Here is a 15,858-nt window from a genome sequence, read left to right as displayed (position 1 = left end):
GAGAAAATAAAGCTTTCTTTTTATAATGTAAATTGCTGTATGATGGGTAAGGTTCCTCATTAATAAATCTTTAAATCATTACTTGTGGTGGAGCGTTTGCTTCCACAATGCAGTATCCTAAACTGCCACAGACCGAAGTTAGAACCTCTCCTTAAGCCTTTAAAGTCTTTGTATGGAGTAAATAAATACAACCGATTAAACACTCAATTCGGGGCTCTTTATCTACAATGTCTGCACACTTGTTGCTCCATTTTTTTTTAAGATTTGCAAAATATCTAGTTTCTTTCTGTCTTTATTTGCAAAATAACAAGTTCAGAAAGAATAAAGCTCAGAACCCCCCCCAAAAAAAACATGGATTGGAAAGTCCCGTGTTAGTATTTCCCGTATTTTCCCGGTGAGTATGAGCGCTGACAATATATCTTGTTCAATATAGCGTGTTCGGCGTCTTCCTGGTGGATTCACCCGTGAGTGATGGCAGGGCAGATGGCAGAGGGGCGCTGACCCACACTGACCCCCGTTTGACCAGGAGGGTCCGTGGGAAAGACGTGGGTGGACACGGCTGAACTTTTCCTGCTCGGGCTCAGCGGACCTCTGGGCCAGCACGAAGGCCTCCAAACGGGCCAGCGCAGGGCCCCCAGAGTACCGCACCCACAATGCATGACGGGAGGAGCGGTCATGCATGTACGCTTTCGACGGTGCCAATCTGACGACAACCGTTAACCATTTACGATATCGCGCCACACAAATTTCTTCCTCCCGCCAGTTTTTTTTAACACGCTGACAAACTTTGAACAAATTTGAGGGAATAAGAAAAAGAAGAAGATTCTTTATTTAGGGGAAAGACCCAAATCAAGAGCATGCGGCTTTGCATCGGCTTTTAAGTGATAAGGTAACCAAAGTCTTACAGAAATTAGGTTAAGCTTACACTAATACAAATTCACAATGGAACTCATCTACTCCACAGACTCCACATCTTAGGCTCCATTTTATCTCGCTCCGCGGCAAGATTATCTCTGTGCCGCACCAGCACACACCACCTTAATCCACACCGTGACCTTGCCCTGCCCCATACTAAAGGTGAAGGCGACTAATCTGATTATGTCTAGTCTTGTGTCTCGCTGAAAAAAAAAAAAAAATAATCAGTGTTTTGAGATTACCTTTTAGCCCACACTGTCTCCAACTGGTAGATGCCTGTTATTACAGCAACAAGTCTTCACCGCTGTCACCCCTAGCTCACCATTATTAACCTTCTGTGGTTATCTCTGTCTGTGCATATACATGTATATATATTTTTTGTTATCTTAATTAATTGGTATTATAATGTCACATGAATGCAATTTCTTTCATCCGATTCCCTTGTTTGGCTTGTATGTAATTTAGGCTTGATTCTATACGAATAATCTGTAAAATTACAAACAAAAGAAAAGAATCGATCGGATTAAAAAAAACAAAAAAAAAAAAAACTTTACACATTGATTATGAAAAAAAGCACTTCAGAGCACAAAAGGTCGGTTCATTTTGTCCTTCTGCAGTTGAGGCGAAGCGATCCTGTGTGACTTGTGCATCCCTCTGACTTGGAGTGGTTTGGACGTTTTTGCTGGATAGACGTACCACATGACAACACCAGAGGGGTTGATGGACACCGTAAACTCTGTGGCATCGGTCAAGTCGGTCACAGTCTTCCCCGAGAACACATTGTACGCCTGGAAAACAAAGAAATAAAGTTTGCAAAGGTAATGGAAGGATATCTGCCCACCGTGTAAAGAGAATGAATGAATGGTCTAATGAATGTGTGCCAACCTTATAGCCACCAGTTTGGTACTTGAGCTTGGAAAGAGAGGTACGGTACAGGTAGGGCATGTCCTGGTGACGATTCAGGAACACGAGGGCACTGGCTGAATGGGACAATGGCCTCCAGTAAACCTCAATATGGCTCTTCTCCTGAACAGCAAGCGACACAGAAATGTAAAGAAAACCGACCATAGAGCGTACCGAGAGGAGCTGCCGTACAAAACGCTGAACAGTTCGGCGATCTGCTCCGAAGCCGGAGATTTGTCACCTGTATCAGGCGTCTGCCTTGGACACCCCTGGGGTCCTGGTTGATGCCGATGGCGACTCTGTTCTGCAGGACAGCCCTCGCCTCGTTGCTCAAAGTCCGAAGGTCGTTAGACATGATGAGCGGAGCCGCCATGATCGCCCACAGAGCCATCTGAGAGCGGGCTTGGTCCGAGCTCAGACCAAAGTTTCCTATGATAAGCTGGCGAGAGATATCAGTCACGTGGAGGGCGACAAACACCGGCAAAGACAACTATCAAACATGTGGGCCTGATTAACCATGCAATCATGTAGAATGGTGGGCAGTTACAGCAAAGTCAGATTAACAAAGGAAAAGCGAATGAAGGACAGACCATGTCGGGATCGTTCCATCGCCCTGGCCCGGCAGCAGGCTGCACATCATCCTGGTTGGTGGTAAACCAGTCAACAATGTTTTGCACGCTGTCCCATGAGTCCTGAATATCATTGTAGTTCCTCCACAAGTGACAAATGTCCCCCAGCAGAGAGTAGTTGACCTGTTTCGAATAAGGGGGAAACGGTTCAAGACAGGAAAGCGGAATTGCCAGTTAAACACTCAACTGGCATTTTGTTTTGTTGTGAACATCTTTTGGTAAATAATCGTCTACACAGTAAATTATTGGTGAGGTGATTAATGAGTTAATCCATTACTCAGCAGTTATATGTCTAAAATAAAACAGGACGCCAAGTAAACACAATTAATTGAACTCCTAAACACAGCGATCAAAGACCAGGTTTGTCGCGTCCTGTGGTTTAATTATAAAACCCTGGCATCTCACATTGGGTGGGAGTCCACCTACATAGACAGGCCAACTACAGGAATATGCCATCGGTCTACCTGTAGAATTCAAAGCTTTAGACATCAGAGGATAACCTGTGTGGAAAAACACAAAAATAGAATCACGACTTTTGATATTGTGATTCCTTCATTTGTTTAATCTTGAAACTGAAATCTCTACAAGCAATTGCATGCCTTCAGAGTACCTTCCATTAATGACAATGTGTCAGTACGTATAGCTTTTAAGTACCCATCATTTGTTCAATGGCATTTGAGTTACAGCCATCGAACTTCAAATAGTCCACACCCCAGCTGGCAAAGGTCTGGGCATCAATCTCAATTTTGTCCAGGGTTGTGCCCGGGTAGCCCATGCAGGTCCCAGTGCCCATGTCCGCATATATGCCAAGCTTCAGCCCACGGTCATGGATGTACCTCGCAAGGTTTGCAATGCCCCTTGGGAACCTGAGAATAAAATAAGTAAGGCTTCAACGTCGTTTCGCTGGTGCGAAGGAATCGTTTTCAGATGAGAAAAAGGCGGGACGACCTTGAAGGATCAGGTTGCAGCCTCCCATCCTTGTCTCTCTGCATGGACGTCCAACAGTCATCTATGATGACGTACTCGTAACCAAGCTCCCTCCACCCATCCTCAGACAGCCTGTCGGCCATGTCTCTGAACAGTTCCTCGCTTTGCAAGGACAGAGAAGCAGAGAGCAAGACAGAGATGCAGAGAGAAAAAAGGACTGGTCAACCATGCACCATATGCATAAAATGCAATAGTATATCGTTACAAAGCACATGCCCCGTTTCTTATTTTCTGCACACCTCCTTTTGACTCTCGGGCTTTTCAGAACTTTGGCCTGAATAAAAAAATAAAAAACAGGGTCCAAAGTGTAAAGAACTACCAATGTCATATAAATATGACCAACAGACCAAGAAGTACAATACAAGTACAATACAAGTACAGTACCAATGAGGTTCAACAACAAACAACATCCTTATTTGCAATAGGAAAGTCCAATTATAAATCCAATTCAAAACAATTTAGGATCAAATCATTTTCCACATAAAACATTTATGTACCTGATGCAATTCTTGGGATCATTTTTACAGTCAACGTTACAGCGAAAGCGTTCCCAGGCCATCCATCCCATAGGAGGAGTCCTTAGCAATCCGTTGTCTAACGCCGAGGTGGCTGGGACCAGGGCAACCAGCAGCAATGTTCTGATGAATTCCATTTCTAAGGGAAATACAAAATATTTCGCAAAGCAGGCAAATGTATGCATCAGCTCACACGCACGCACGCACACACACACACACACACACACACACACACACACACACACACACACACACACACACACACACACATACATTTATACACACAAGGAGCCACTCGAAGAATTGTCATTTTAATTTGAAAATGATATGCATACATTGCAAGATGGGAATTAAGTTAGGCAGTAATTGTATTCACCAACATGTGAAATCTATAGGAATCCCTCTTCTTATTTAAAAATCAGTTTCCTACCTGTTCAGAGAAAGCCCCCGCCTGTTGCTGAAGTTGGTTTTCCTGCTTTTCTTCAAGGCAGCGGTTATTTTTTATTACTTCCTAGTTAAGGTAGCGTCCCGTGACTCATTTATGTCATGTGATAATAAAACAGGAAGTGATGATTCACAGGTGCAGAAGTTGCAGGAGCCCAGTACTTAAATAGGGAATACTGTATGTGTGGGATCACTTGCATCGACCGTGAATGTCGGTCGGCATTTTTGAGTTAAAAAAAATGGCTTGGAAGTCTTGTTCCGTGAAAAACTGCCACAAAAGATTTTGCCAGCATCTTGTGTGAAACCTTGACCCTCCTTGTTCTCCCTTCCTTTCTCATTTTCTCTACGTTTCAGATATTTTAGCTATTTCTATATGCAATTGAACGGAAGCGATCCTTCAAAAATGGCGACCAGAGTCCATAGCAAACGTCAAACAGATTTCCTTTAGAACTGCTGATGGGTGTTTTCTGTATTGAAGTGCCTCATTGAATGACATTGAAGGATACATTTGCTACAGGATATTATCAACAAATTGTGCATTTAAAATACAATTGCCAACTTGGTCTAGGTATTTTTTTTTTTTGTGTTTTTACATGTTTAAATCCTCAATTATACTTTGTGGTTCTCTTTTCCTGTATGCTTATTGGTCAGTCTTGACTTTCACCTCTAATACTTGGTGGTTTATCACTTCACATTATATCATTACTATTTCCTCACTCTCCCTCTTTGGGTTTGTACTTGCCGGTTGTTTATTGTAAATAATGTTATTATCTATCCTACTTAGTGTATATTTTTTCTCTTATTCTTCTTCACTTTTTGTTACTGCATTTTACATTTAACTCTTCAGAATGTTCTGTGCGTCACTGAGCACCGGAGTCAAATTCCCTGTATGTATAAGGATCCTTGGCCAATAAAGCCTAATTTGAATTCTGATTCTTTGGGAGGAATATCCACTTAAACAACTTAGTAATCACAGGAAAAAGCTGTAACCTCAAGTCTGCTGTTAACGAATGAAATATATTTTACCTTATTGCCACTGCCACAAGCATCCATATAGGTTCATCAGATGACAATAAATGAAGGTACATTCATGTAAAAAATAGGATAAGTAGATGTTTATTGAAACCAAAGGCATCACTACATGCTGAGGCTCAGCAATCATAGTACATTCAAACAGGTTTTCACAGATAACCTTTATCTACAGCACCTAACGGCTGTGTTCTCTAAGGTCAGAACGGATTAGTCATTGCAAAAATATAGGCTACAGGCACCTGCACTCCGATATTGAAAAAATGCCACTTCCCCATGACAAGCGCTCCAACAGCCAGGCCCACAATGGTTCCCAAAGTACCAACCCAAGAGGACCAATTTCCAGCCACAGCAGCCGCTGCGCCGACCGACACACCTGCTGCTCCTACTGCCCCCAGCAAAGCCCCGGCCTTTCCTCCTTCCCCGAGCACGGGAGATAGGACCTCCACCGCAGCAAGGACCGCCCCCGCCAACACCGCTGTCCCCACTATGACTCTGCCCTCGCCAGCACCCCACCTCACTAATGGCCCCCCGACCGTAGCCCCTAAAGCCAGCTGGAACAGCTTTGCCACAAAGAGCCCTGCGTTCAAGGCCTCCAGAGATGACCTGTAGTTCATTTGAGCACTGATGGTTTCTCTGGATTGATTCTTTCCCGCTTGTCGCATTTTCATGGAGGCCGTCACAACCTCCTGTCCGGCGTGTAAAGTGAGCACAGCTACAACAAAAGTGGCCAGCATTGCCATGAAGCCTGCCAACATCCAAAACTTCAAGTCGGATGTTTTCATGAGCAAAAACCCGAAGCATGTGACTAAAGCCAAAAGGGCTATGAACACAGATTGGTGACCCCCATAACCATACACCCCAAACACGGTTGTCACTATGGCGGTAATTGTCATTGGTATCCCTGAAAATGCCAGGAAGTCCACATATTTTACCACCGCACTGTTGATCCAATCCTGAATGCTTCTTTCTTCCATCTCTGCCTGCTCTCTCTCCATTCTCTCCCTCTCCATCATTTCTCTCTTCCTACGCTCTTCCTCCCACGTTGGCCTGTACTCCTGCCTGCTGGTGCTCCCTCCCTTCTCCAATGCGAGGATCCTCTGCTCCATCTGCACGGCCACTTGCACTCTCCGCTGCATCTCTCTGGCCTCCGCCTCTCTGTCTTCCTTCTGCCTGGCCAAAGCTGCCGGTCCCTGTCCACAGCACGTGTCTCCCTGTTGCCAGATGAACTTCAGCAGGAAATGCAGAGGCGGTTTTAGAATCGTGAAAACACTTAATGCCCAGAGAAGTGCCACCATGCCCAAATTTGTCACTATCCACTTGATGGCGACCCCAAGTGTAGCGCCACTCATTGTGGTGCCCAAGACCCCTGCCAGTCCGGCTGATGTCCACAAGCCAATGGGGTCTGCCGGTAACGTGCCGCAGCTCCTCGTGGCAAGGAACACAGAGGCCGTCGCTGCGGCTAGGATCACTCCGGCCACGATGGAGGTCATCGCTGTGGTTAGTGCGGTGGCCCCTAGGAGGGTGCCCAATCCCAGGGCACCCACAGTCCTCACTTCATCCATCACTGGTTTCATGGGGCCCGCTGATGTCATCACCGCGATAACCCTGTCCACGGGATCCTCCGTGGCTCCCAGCACACAGCCCCCCACGGCCCCCAGTGCAAAGCCCAAGGCGGCCTCCACAGAGGGGGCTCTTGCTCCTGAAACATGTGTAGACATGTACGGTTCACTATTGTTTAAAGGAAAACTTTTGAACTTTAACCTTATTTTCCGACCATTGGGAGTCAATACGAGTGATTGGCATCAGAACCTTCTAAATTGATGCAGTCTTGAGAGATACACGGCAGTCAGCTGAAGCTAATCTATCAGTACTGGACCAACAGAAAATATTCTGATGCCAATCCACGATTCGCTGTAGTGCCAGGCTCCTGTAACTTGAACTTGACATGAATCAGAGACGTGCCATTTATTCTAATTTCATATTACAAAATTATGTTTCCCATTTGTTTAGCATATAAATAGCATCTTGCTGGTACAACAGTGATGTACAGTATACAAAAGAGTAAAGCCACCATGTGTATGCATGATGTGCTTGAAGCCACTGACTCTCGACAGACTGGTTGATCTGGCTGGACCGGCTGAAAAAACGCACGCTGCCAGGTGGCTGAATGCTTGTCAGAATAAGATCTAAGACTAAATGATCCAAAATAGTGGCAGGAAACAGCATATACAAGCAGGTTTGAATGGTTTCCATGTTAATAAACAAATCCCCACCCAGTGATTCATTTATTTGCTGAATTCTCCTATTGATAGTATGAAAAAAAGGATGCTTCGCTGACATCATGGAGCCCGTTCCCACAGCCATGAACAAGAGAAGCAAGGTTTAAGAAAAAAGGAGATGACTTACGAACTCTTGAGCGTGCCATGTGAAAGGAAGATGACCTTGATTCCGCGGGACTTAAAATCACTGTGCGTGCCAGAAGACTCTACAAGCACCTTTCAGTGTGAACGAGACAGAAACTTATCTGCCAGTGGCAGGACACACCCGCTACCTGTTTCTCTTCATTCTGTCCTCGCTCCAGGCGATCCCGAGGTCACCGAGTGATCATGTGAGCTTTAACATTGTTCCTCCGTTTTAACTATCTGTACAATGTCAATCAATCTCTTGAGATTGGGAATGTGTGATACTTCTGTATCCATCTTCCATTGACAGGCCTCTCTTTTCTATGACCATTGGAGCAGACGGGAGGATTGTGTCAATTCAACGGATCTTTCTCCCACCATGACCATTAACACTAGTGCATAAGTAGCAGATTCGTTTTTTTTCAACAGCGCCATTTCCATTTTTTTTTTAATTCGGGTAGGCTAACTTCCTTTTCTTATCAGTGCAGTTGTGCAGTGCAGTTGTGCAGTGCAGTTGTCTTCCATATATCAGTCTTTTCGACTCGACAGTCTAAACCTGTACTTTTTGCTCCAAAACACATTCAGTTACACAGTATGACAATACCTGTCCTTTTCGTAACCCTTTTTATCAGTGCTTTTAGTTATTGCCATTTCATATCTTCAGAACTAGTCCCCAATATATGATTTATATATATATATATATATATATATATATATATATATATATATATATATATATTTAAAATTCTTATCATTTTGATCATTTAATAATAATAATAATAATAATAATATATTGTCATGATAATAACATATATATTGTGATTATAATAGTAATTAGTAATATAATCTGATAATCAGTTGAAGCTCTGAATGGCACATGGAGATGCAGCGCAGGGTTCAGGCTGAACGGGGATTTAGAGAAAGATTTAGATTTATTTTATTTCTTTATTTTCTTGTATGGGAATTGAAAAACGTAAACATGACGACGAGAAGTGGAGTTATTTTCTCCTCTGGAGATGGTTTTCCTGTGTTTATATTGTAGATGTAGGCCTTTTTACTTTCACTCGTTTCCTACTTGTATGAAAAGAAAATTGAAGATTTGGAACACGACTTAGGGGCTGTCCTGTTCCACCGTGGATCGGGAGAGTGGATTGTGTCACAGAGAGGGAGCCGTGTCCCGTGTCTCCAAACAAAACAAATAAAAACAGTGTGTTTGTATTTTTAGATAAATTGCTTTTCCTCCGTTTCTGAATGAGGCCGCGTTACGCACGTCTCCCCATTGCTTTCCTTTGCTATGGGACTTGATTTTTTAAAACCTGTATGTTTTTATGTTAATGGGCGAATTTTTCAGACACTCGCTCCACAACTAGGGAGGAACGTTAAGAACTAGGAAGGACTAAGTTCGGAATACCATGCAATTCCATGGATATTTATGCAACCACCTGTACCTGTTTGCTCCTTGGATTATTTCCACAACGGTCACATTTATTTAAAAGTCTCACAGATTATGCGTTTTAAAAAGCTTTAAGTAAAATATATGCTGAGAAAGAATTACAAAGGTACGCAACCACAGCACATAGAGACATGCCGGCACTTGCATGACTCAGAGTAGGCCTACTCCCTTCTGTCACACGCACTTTCACTCATTTTCCCATTTTTTGATGCTTTGATACTAAACTACCAAGAAAGGCATTATTGACGAATAAACATTACAAATGGAAAAATGGGATCAGGATAAATGAGGGTCCAGAATGATCCACAGTGAGTGTACGTTTATCTATAACTATCATTTCCTCTTCATAAAAAAAAATATATATTGAGTGTATTATTGTATTCAATGCGCTTTGTATGTGCATTTCTTGCAGCAGTTAAATATTTGAACAGGAATATCAGAGGATCAAGATGAAAACACTTCTCAGAGGTTTTTATTGCTCACTGTCCAGGCGGAGCAGCTACTGTGGCTGCAGCAGACCAGCAGGTGCTGCTGCGTTCTCGCTTTTCAATTCCCCGAAGCTCGGCACTGTAGTGGCTTTTCTCCAAGTCCGCCCATCACACACACACACACACAAAAAAAGCGACATTTAACACTGTTTTCTTTAACGAATATTTTTTTTAACAATATATTTTCATTGTTTTATTTTATTTATTTAAAACAAATAAATCTGTATTTGACGTCACACGGGTGAAAAATGAATTAGAGAAAATAATTCAGGAAAAACGTTTCCTTTGGCCCCGGTTAAATTAAGTAATTATTTTCTTAATTTATTTAAACCATTATAGTCACAAAATATAACGAAATATAGTTGATCGAACATATATCCTAATGTAATACAGTACAGCTAGAAATGACGTGCCTGGGAACTATTGTAGAGTCATCGGACTACCCGGACCCGTTTCGCTGTTGCTTCATACAGATTTCCGGAACAATGATGGCGGCCGTCAGGAGTCCACATGTGGACGGCACTACAGAGTTATCTGGTAAACAAAATACATGACACGTTTTCCTTTCGCTTCGACGATAAAAACGTCGTTATAGTCATTATAGGATTGCCCATTTTTAAACGGCCCCACCTTTATTACTTATATGCAAGGGGGTCAAGCATGCTAACGTTAGCAACATGGTGCTGTGAGAAGCCAGCCTTTTGTCTAACTATGCTTACTTAACGATACTATCTAAAATATACTAACTGTACGATGCTAACTACGATGACTATATTGTACAATCTATGATAACTATACACTTATTCTGTACTGTCTATACTAGCCGTGGTGCTCTGTGTTATTCCTGCGTTTATAGCAGGTACATGGGTCAAAATCATCACGTTAACGCTACATTCACATTCTATTATTAGAGCGATTTCTTGCACTTGTGATCAACTAAGGTGCGTTCAGTTCAATACCCCATCAATGACAATATTCTTGTTCAACATCTGAATCGAAATCGATGTCTTCGGCCAAGTACATTTTAATATACAAGGAATCTGTCTGGTAAGGGTTGAGGCATTGTTTTTCAGATAATAATCATTACGAAAAGCTTAATAGTTTAATATATAAATATATACACAGAGAGTATACAAAATGTGTTCTCTGCACAGGATAAATTGAAAGGGTATGGCAGGGGCTAAGTGTCCAGATGGTTGCGAGAATTGGCTGTGGGTATAAATATAATTGGGCTATTCTGTACAGGATCAGTAAATATGTATACTATAATACGGGCATGATATAGCAATGGATGTGTTGGTCTCAATCTCATTACAATGTTTTTACTAAATTTCAATGACTGACGTAAAGTTATTTCAATCTATTACAATATATTGCACAGGGTGTGAGCGCTCATGTTTGTGTGTGTGTGTGTGTGTGTGTGTGTGTGTGTGTCTGTCTGTCTGTCTGTCTGTCTGTCTGTTAGGATTTTGTTCTGTGTCTTACTCAATTACAATACAATAACACAAGTGTATCAATATTGTTTTACACCTGTAGTCTGTGCCAACCTTTGGGGGATCGGTTGATGCAGAATGTGAATTCATGTCAACTGACATCCTTCTGAAACACACAGGAGACGAAGATGAACCGCACCAGGACAGCGGTGACTCGGATGCAGAGAGTGACGGAGGAAGCGACGATGGCGAACATGGAATGGACGGTGACGAGGAGGATGATGATGGAAGTGGAGCAAGCGATATGGAGAAGGCGGAAGATGAAGATAAAGGAAATGAGGAGGGCGGAAAGGAGTCTAACCCCAACGCTGGGTGGGCAGAGGCCATGGCCAAGATTTTGCAGAAGAAAACGCCAGGGAGCAAACCCACCATACTGATCAAGAACAAACAGTTGGAGAAGATGAAGGAGAAAGAGAAGCAGGAGAGGCTGGAGCAGAGGGAAAAGGTAAAAGCAAGCAGGGGCCTATCAATAACTCCCTGATGAATCGCCTTCTTACCCAACTCACAAAAATAATTAACTTTATACCTCTGTCGCAGGTTGACAAGAAGCGAGAATGGGAGATGATGTTTCGAGTGAAACCTGACATAGCGGTGGACCGCGATTTTGAAAGAACCCTACAAAGAACTGCTACCAGGTACATGTCCCCTTATTGTGACAATTTATTATTTTATATTAATCTTTTAGAAGAATGAAAGTAAAGTTTTGTGTATTTGCTCCCTGTCCAGTATTCAACAGGCTTTCTTTGTGTTCTATTCTTTCCTCAGAGGGGTGGTGCAGCTGTTCAATGCAGTGCGGAAGCATCAGAGCACTGTGGATGAGAAGGTGAAGGAGGTCGGCAGTTCGGAGAGGAAGAAGGCCAAGCTCCTCTCCTCTGTCACCAAGAAAGATTTCATCGATGTCCTGAGGGGTACAGGAGGTGGCAAAGCGATGACGAAGGCTGAAAGGAACGCTGTGAGTAACATACCGAATTAAATTGTGATTTTATTTTTTTTTTACATTTTTTTAAATTTTACTTTTCTAAGGTTTTGTACTGTAAAACCCGTTGTGGATTGTCCATTTCCACAACAAATGAAAAAAACCACTGAATTTTATCCTTAGTTTGAAATCACATACAATTACGTTTCTTGAGTAGAGTTGGAGTATTATGGATATTTCTAGCTGTCAATTAATTTTCTGTCATACAAATAATGGTTTATTGACTTCTTCACAAAGCATCGTATTATTTACGAGACTAACATTTGTGTCGCAGAGTTTGATTAACGTGCAAAATATAAACAAAAATCACTAGGGTTGTGGCTGTTTTCTGCTGTTTGAGTAATACCCTTATATGGCCACATTATGGCAGTGTTGTTTTGGGATCTATGAGACTGGCTTGAGTTTGGTATTGATAAAGTACCAGTTCACCAGTATAGATACTTTGAACAGGTTATTTGATTTATTTTCATACCGTCATTATTTTGAATCATTATTTGAATGTTTTTTTTTTATTTCTCATGGGCTAAGGTTGACGATGGAGAAGAGGAGAAACCCTCTTGGAGCGTTCTAAAAGATGACTTCATGATGGGGGCTGCAATGAAAGACTGGGACAAAGAGAGCGACGACGAAGACAGTCACCAACAGACAGAAGAGCCTATAGATGACAGCGATTCAGACTGACCCCTGCATGTCACCCGAAAGTAGTGACTGTGTAAATGAGTGCCTTTGGGATGGAAGTGGGAAACAGAGTTACTGTCCATAATCCCTGAGATGGGGAGAATAAGACGAACACTGTTCTCTGCTCCATCGCCGTACAAGTCTCCCATCCTCAACACCTGAGGAAATTGCCCGGATTCCCTTTGGAGGTCTGACCTACCGTTGCAACTGTCTGGGGGCTGAATGACCCGATTTTCATCCATGGACAACTTATTCCTGTAAATAGAATGATTTTGTTACAATAGTTGTGGATGAATAAATGACCCGCCTCTGACTCGGGTGTGTGCGGAATCTCTCAAAGCCTATGTTCCAACTATTATTTTTAGCGAGTTAAGTAGCAGTTGATATGGAAAGTTCACGTCATTGAATGTGCTATCGCACTCCCTGACAGTCAACTCCCCATTACCCGTCACCCTGCGAGGGACCCAGCAACGGCTAATTAACGTGAGAGTCGAAGTTACGCTGTCCTCCTCTTTTCTCTCTGTCCTCTGCGTACTTTACACATCTCCTTTCCTTCACGCCGCTCAGCGAAAAATATTTCCTGAGAATCTTATCGCCGCAAGGAGAATGCAGGCAGCGCCTCTGCAGAGCCGTTTTCCACCTCGGAGAACACTCGTTTGTCATGGCAACAGTGTGGCCTGCCACTCTGGAATGCCAGCTGCCTCCTCCTGGCCCTGTGGACACACTGCTCACTGACGTGCTGCTCTGTCGTCTCATTTTACCGTCCCCGCTCTCAGTCCCTTCGTTTCTCTCTCAGCCCCCTCATTCCCCTCACCTCTGAAGAAATTGGACTATAGCTTGTCTTAATGTGTGGGACATAAAAAAAAAAAAAAGAAAATGTCTATGACCCGTGTGGAATACATATTTATGCCCGATCTGACCCGTTTTGGGAGGTTGAACAATGCTCCCCAGCAGGTTCACATTATCACAAAGATGCAGTCCCAGGCTCTCGCCGCAGGTGCACCTGGAGAATGCCCTGACCGTGAGACCTGCTCCTATACAGATTGGCCGTAGCCTGTTCAGGTGCTTACGGTGTTTTACTACACCCCAGTGTTTTATCACAGACATTTTCTTAGTTTTCGTTAGCAGGTGTTGGGGGAGAGAGACAGACAGAGCCTCAACACGAGATTTCTCCCCAGACCCCCCCCCCCCCCCACCACCACCACCACCACCACCACCAAACACACATAGTGTATACACACACTCACGCCTCCGCTGGCCTCACATCTGTCTGTGCGGTTACTGATTTAGTGACAACATCTGGTTTACACCAGCAGTCGAGATGCTGAGGGAGTTTCTGAGAGCCTGTCACTGCTGATTAATGGCTCGCTTTGGTTGGGTACGGGCAATGAGGGTTTGTCGGGAGAAGGGAGGCAAAAAGTCCTGGCAAATATTGAGGGTGGTGGGGGTGGTGGGGGCGGTGGGGGCGGTGGCGGCCGGGGCATAAACATAAGGATCTGTGGGAGGATAAAAAGGAGAGGACTTTCTTGTATGCACTGGAATCCTGGCTGGTGAAGTTGGACATAAAGACTGAGAATGAGTGAAAAAGGGAACAAGAAAATCACATCATAAACTTAAACCTTTACACCAAGTTACAGCTTTTATTTTTGTGTTGTTTTTTAATACACATCTTTGTTCATCTCACTGCTATCCTGTTTAGGGCATTCCCCGACCAGACAGTGGCTGACAATCATTTCTGTGTGGTTCACGTCATGTAATGCAGCTTCCCACAAAGTAGACAAGGCGTGTCATGAAGTTCATCCTGTTGTCTAATGTTTGAAGAGACTTCTGTGCTGGGCAATTTGACTGCACCTGCTTGCTTTTCAACATGTCTGGCACGCAAGCTGGCTATTGGTTCAGCATTCCAAATGCCTGTTGGCTGTGCTCCATTTTCATTGCGTGGAACTTTCAGGTCGATCACGTTATAGTCTTTAGATACCCGCCTTACGGACGGGTTTCCGTTGTGAACAGTCTGGGCACAGGCTGTTCACAACTGAACAATAATGGCATCCTGCATGTGTCATAACATCTCAGCAAACACCTCTACGTCTACAACCTTTAAATTTTTAGAAACCTAGATTGGAAGATATTCACCAATCTAGAGAACCGGAATTTTACACCACATAAACGCACACAGTTTAACCAGATGTTTCACCTTTGTTCACATTTTGCTTTATTTACAAACCAAGATCAATATATAAACAACTACATGTACTGTACATGCTCCCCACAAACATTGTAGGTGTCAGTATCAATAGTATTGGGTACAAATAACGGGGCAATTTCTTTATGGACACTTTGCCTAAATTGTTGAGTGGATTACAGTACAAGTCCCATTCAAAACCTGATGGAACAATTTCTTTATTTCGTTTTTTTTTTTCATCCTAAGGAGCTGTGCTTTTTTTTCCTGAAAGTTCATCCTCCTATTTTTTTTGCATTCTTGTCCGGAAAGGTGGACCACGCCACATGAAGAGGCATGAAACAGCATGAAGAGGAGCACGGGCATAATGCAGATACATTTGAACGGCTGTTTCTTAAAAAGTGCCAGCTAATAATAAATGTAAATAACGTTAATCAATCAGATACGATTTTTTTTTTTTTAATCAAAATAGTATACGGATTACCACTTTAAAATAGGAAAAAAAAAATAAACACACCATCACAACGCGGAGATCGAAAGGGCTTTCCTAGAAGGACTGGGGGACTGGCCGGGGGAAGGCGGAGTGAGGCTGCGCGTCATTTTGCGCACCGCGCACGGACCAGTACCTACCCAGTGTGCACCGAGCGTTAACTCCAGTTTGCGATAAACCCTCTGGACCGGTGAAGCTGGGGACCCGAGGAGTGGAATGACCACGGGCTGAGCGTGGATAAAGGAGAGGAGAGGGTGGGGGGGTGAAAAAAAAC

The 15,858-nt window shown here is 43.3% G+C and overlaps 2 protein-coding genes across 2 annotated transcripts; one reads left to right on the top strand and one right to left on the bottom strand.

Annotated features, from left to right (window-relative positions):
• Positions 1-806: 806 nt before the first annotated feature.
• LOC307234303 (alpha-N-acetylgalactosaminidase-like) lies at positions 807-4,422 on the bottom strand. Its single transcript, XM_080005960.1, has 9 exons — positions 4,380-4,422; positions 3,932-4,088; positions 3,396-3,536; positions 3,102-3,313; positions 2,853-2,947; positions 2,409-2,570; positions 2,060-2,257; positions 1,801-1,941; positions 807-1,703 (listed from the first exon to the last, which is right to left on the bottom strand). The coding sequence occupies exons 2-9, from the start codon at positions 4,084-4,086 to the stop codon at positions 1,494-1,496; spliced, it is 1,314 nt and encodes a 437-aa protein (XP_079862086.1). The 5' UTR covers positions 4,087-4,088; positions 4,380-4,422; the 3' UTR covers positions 807-1,493.
• A 5,827-nt stretch (positions 4,423-10,249) lies between these two features.
• Positions 10,250-13,220, top strand: rrp15 (ribosomal RNA processing 15 homolog). The gene is made up of 5 exons (XM_080005015.1): positions 10,250-10,305; positions 11,381-11,706; positions 11,799-11,896; positions 12,027-12,213; positions 12,766-13,220. The coding sequence occupies exons 1-5, from the start codon at positions 10,254-10,256 to the stop codon at positions 12,916-12,918; spliced, it is 816 nt and encodes a 271-aa protein (XP_079861141.1). The 5' UTR covers positions 10,250-10,253; the 3' UTR covers positions 12,919-13,220.
• The last annotated feature ends 2,638 nt before the right edge of the window (positions 13,221-15,858 follow it).

This window comes from Zeus faber (assembly GCF_960531495.2).
Source record: "Zeus faber genome assembly, chromosome: 8".
Lineage (NCBI taxonomy): Eukaryota > Metazoa > Chordata > Actinopteri > Zeiformes > Zeidae > Zeus > Zeus faber.
This window is presented reverse-complemented; position numbering and strand designations above follow the sequence as displayed.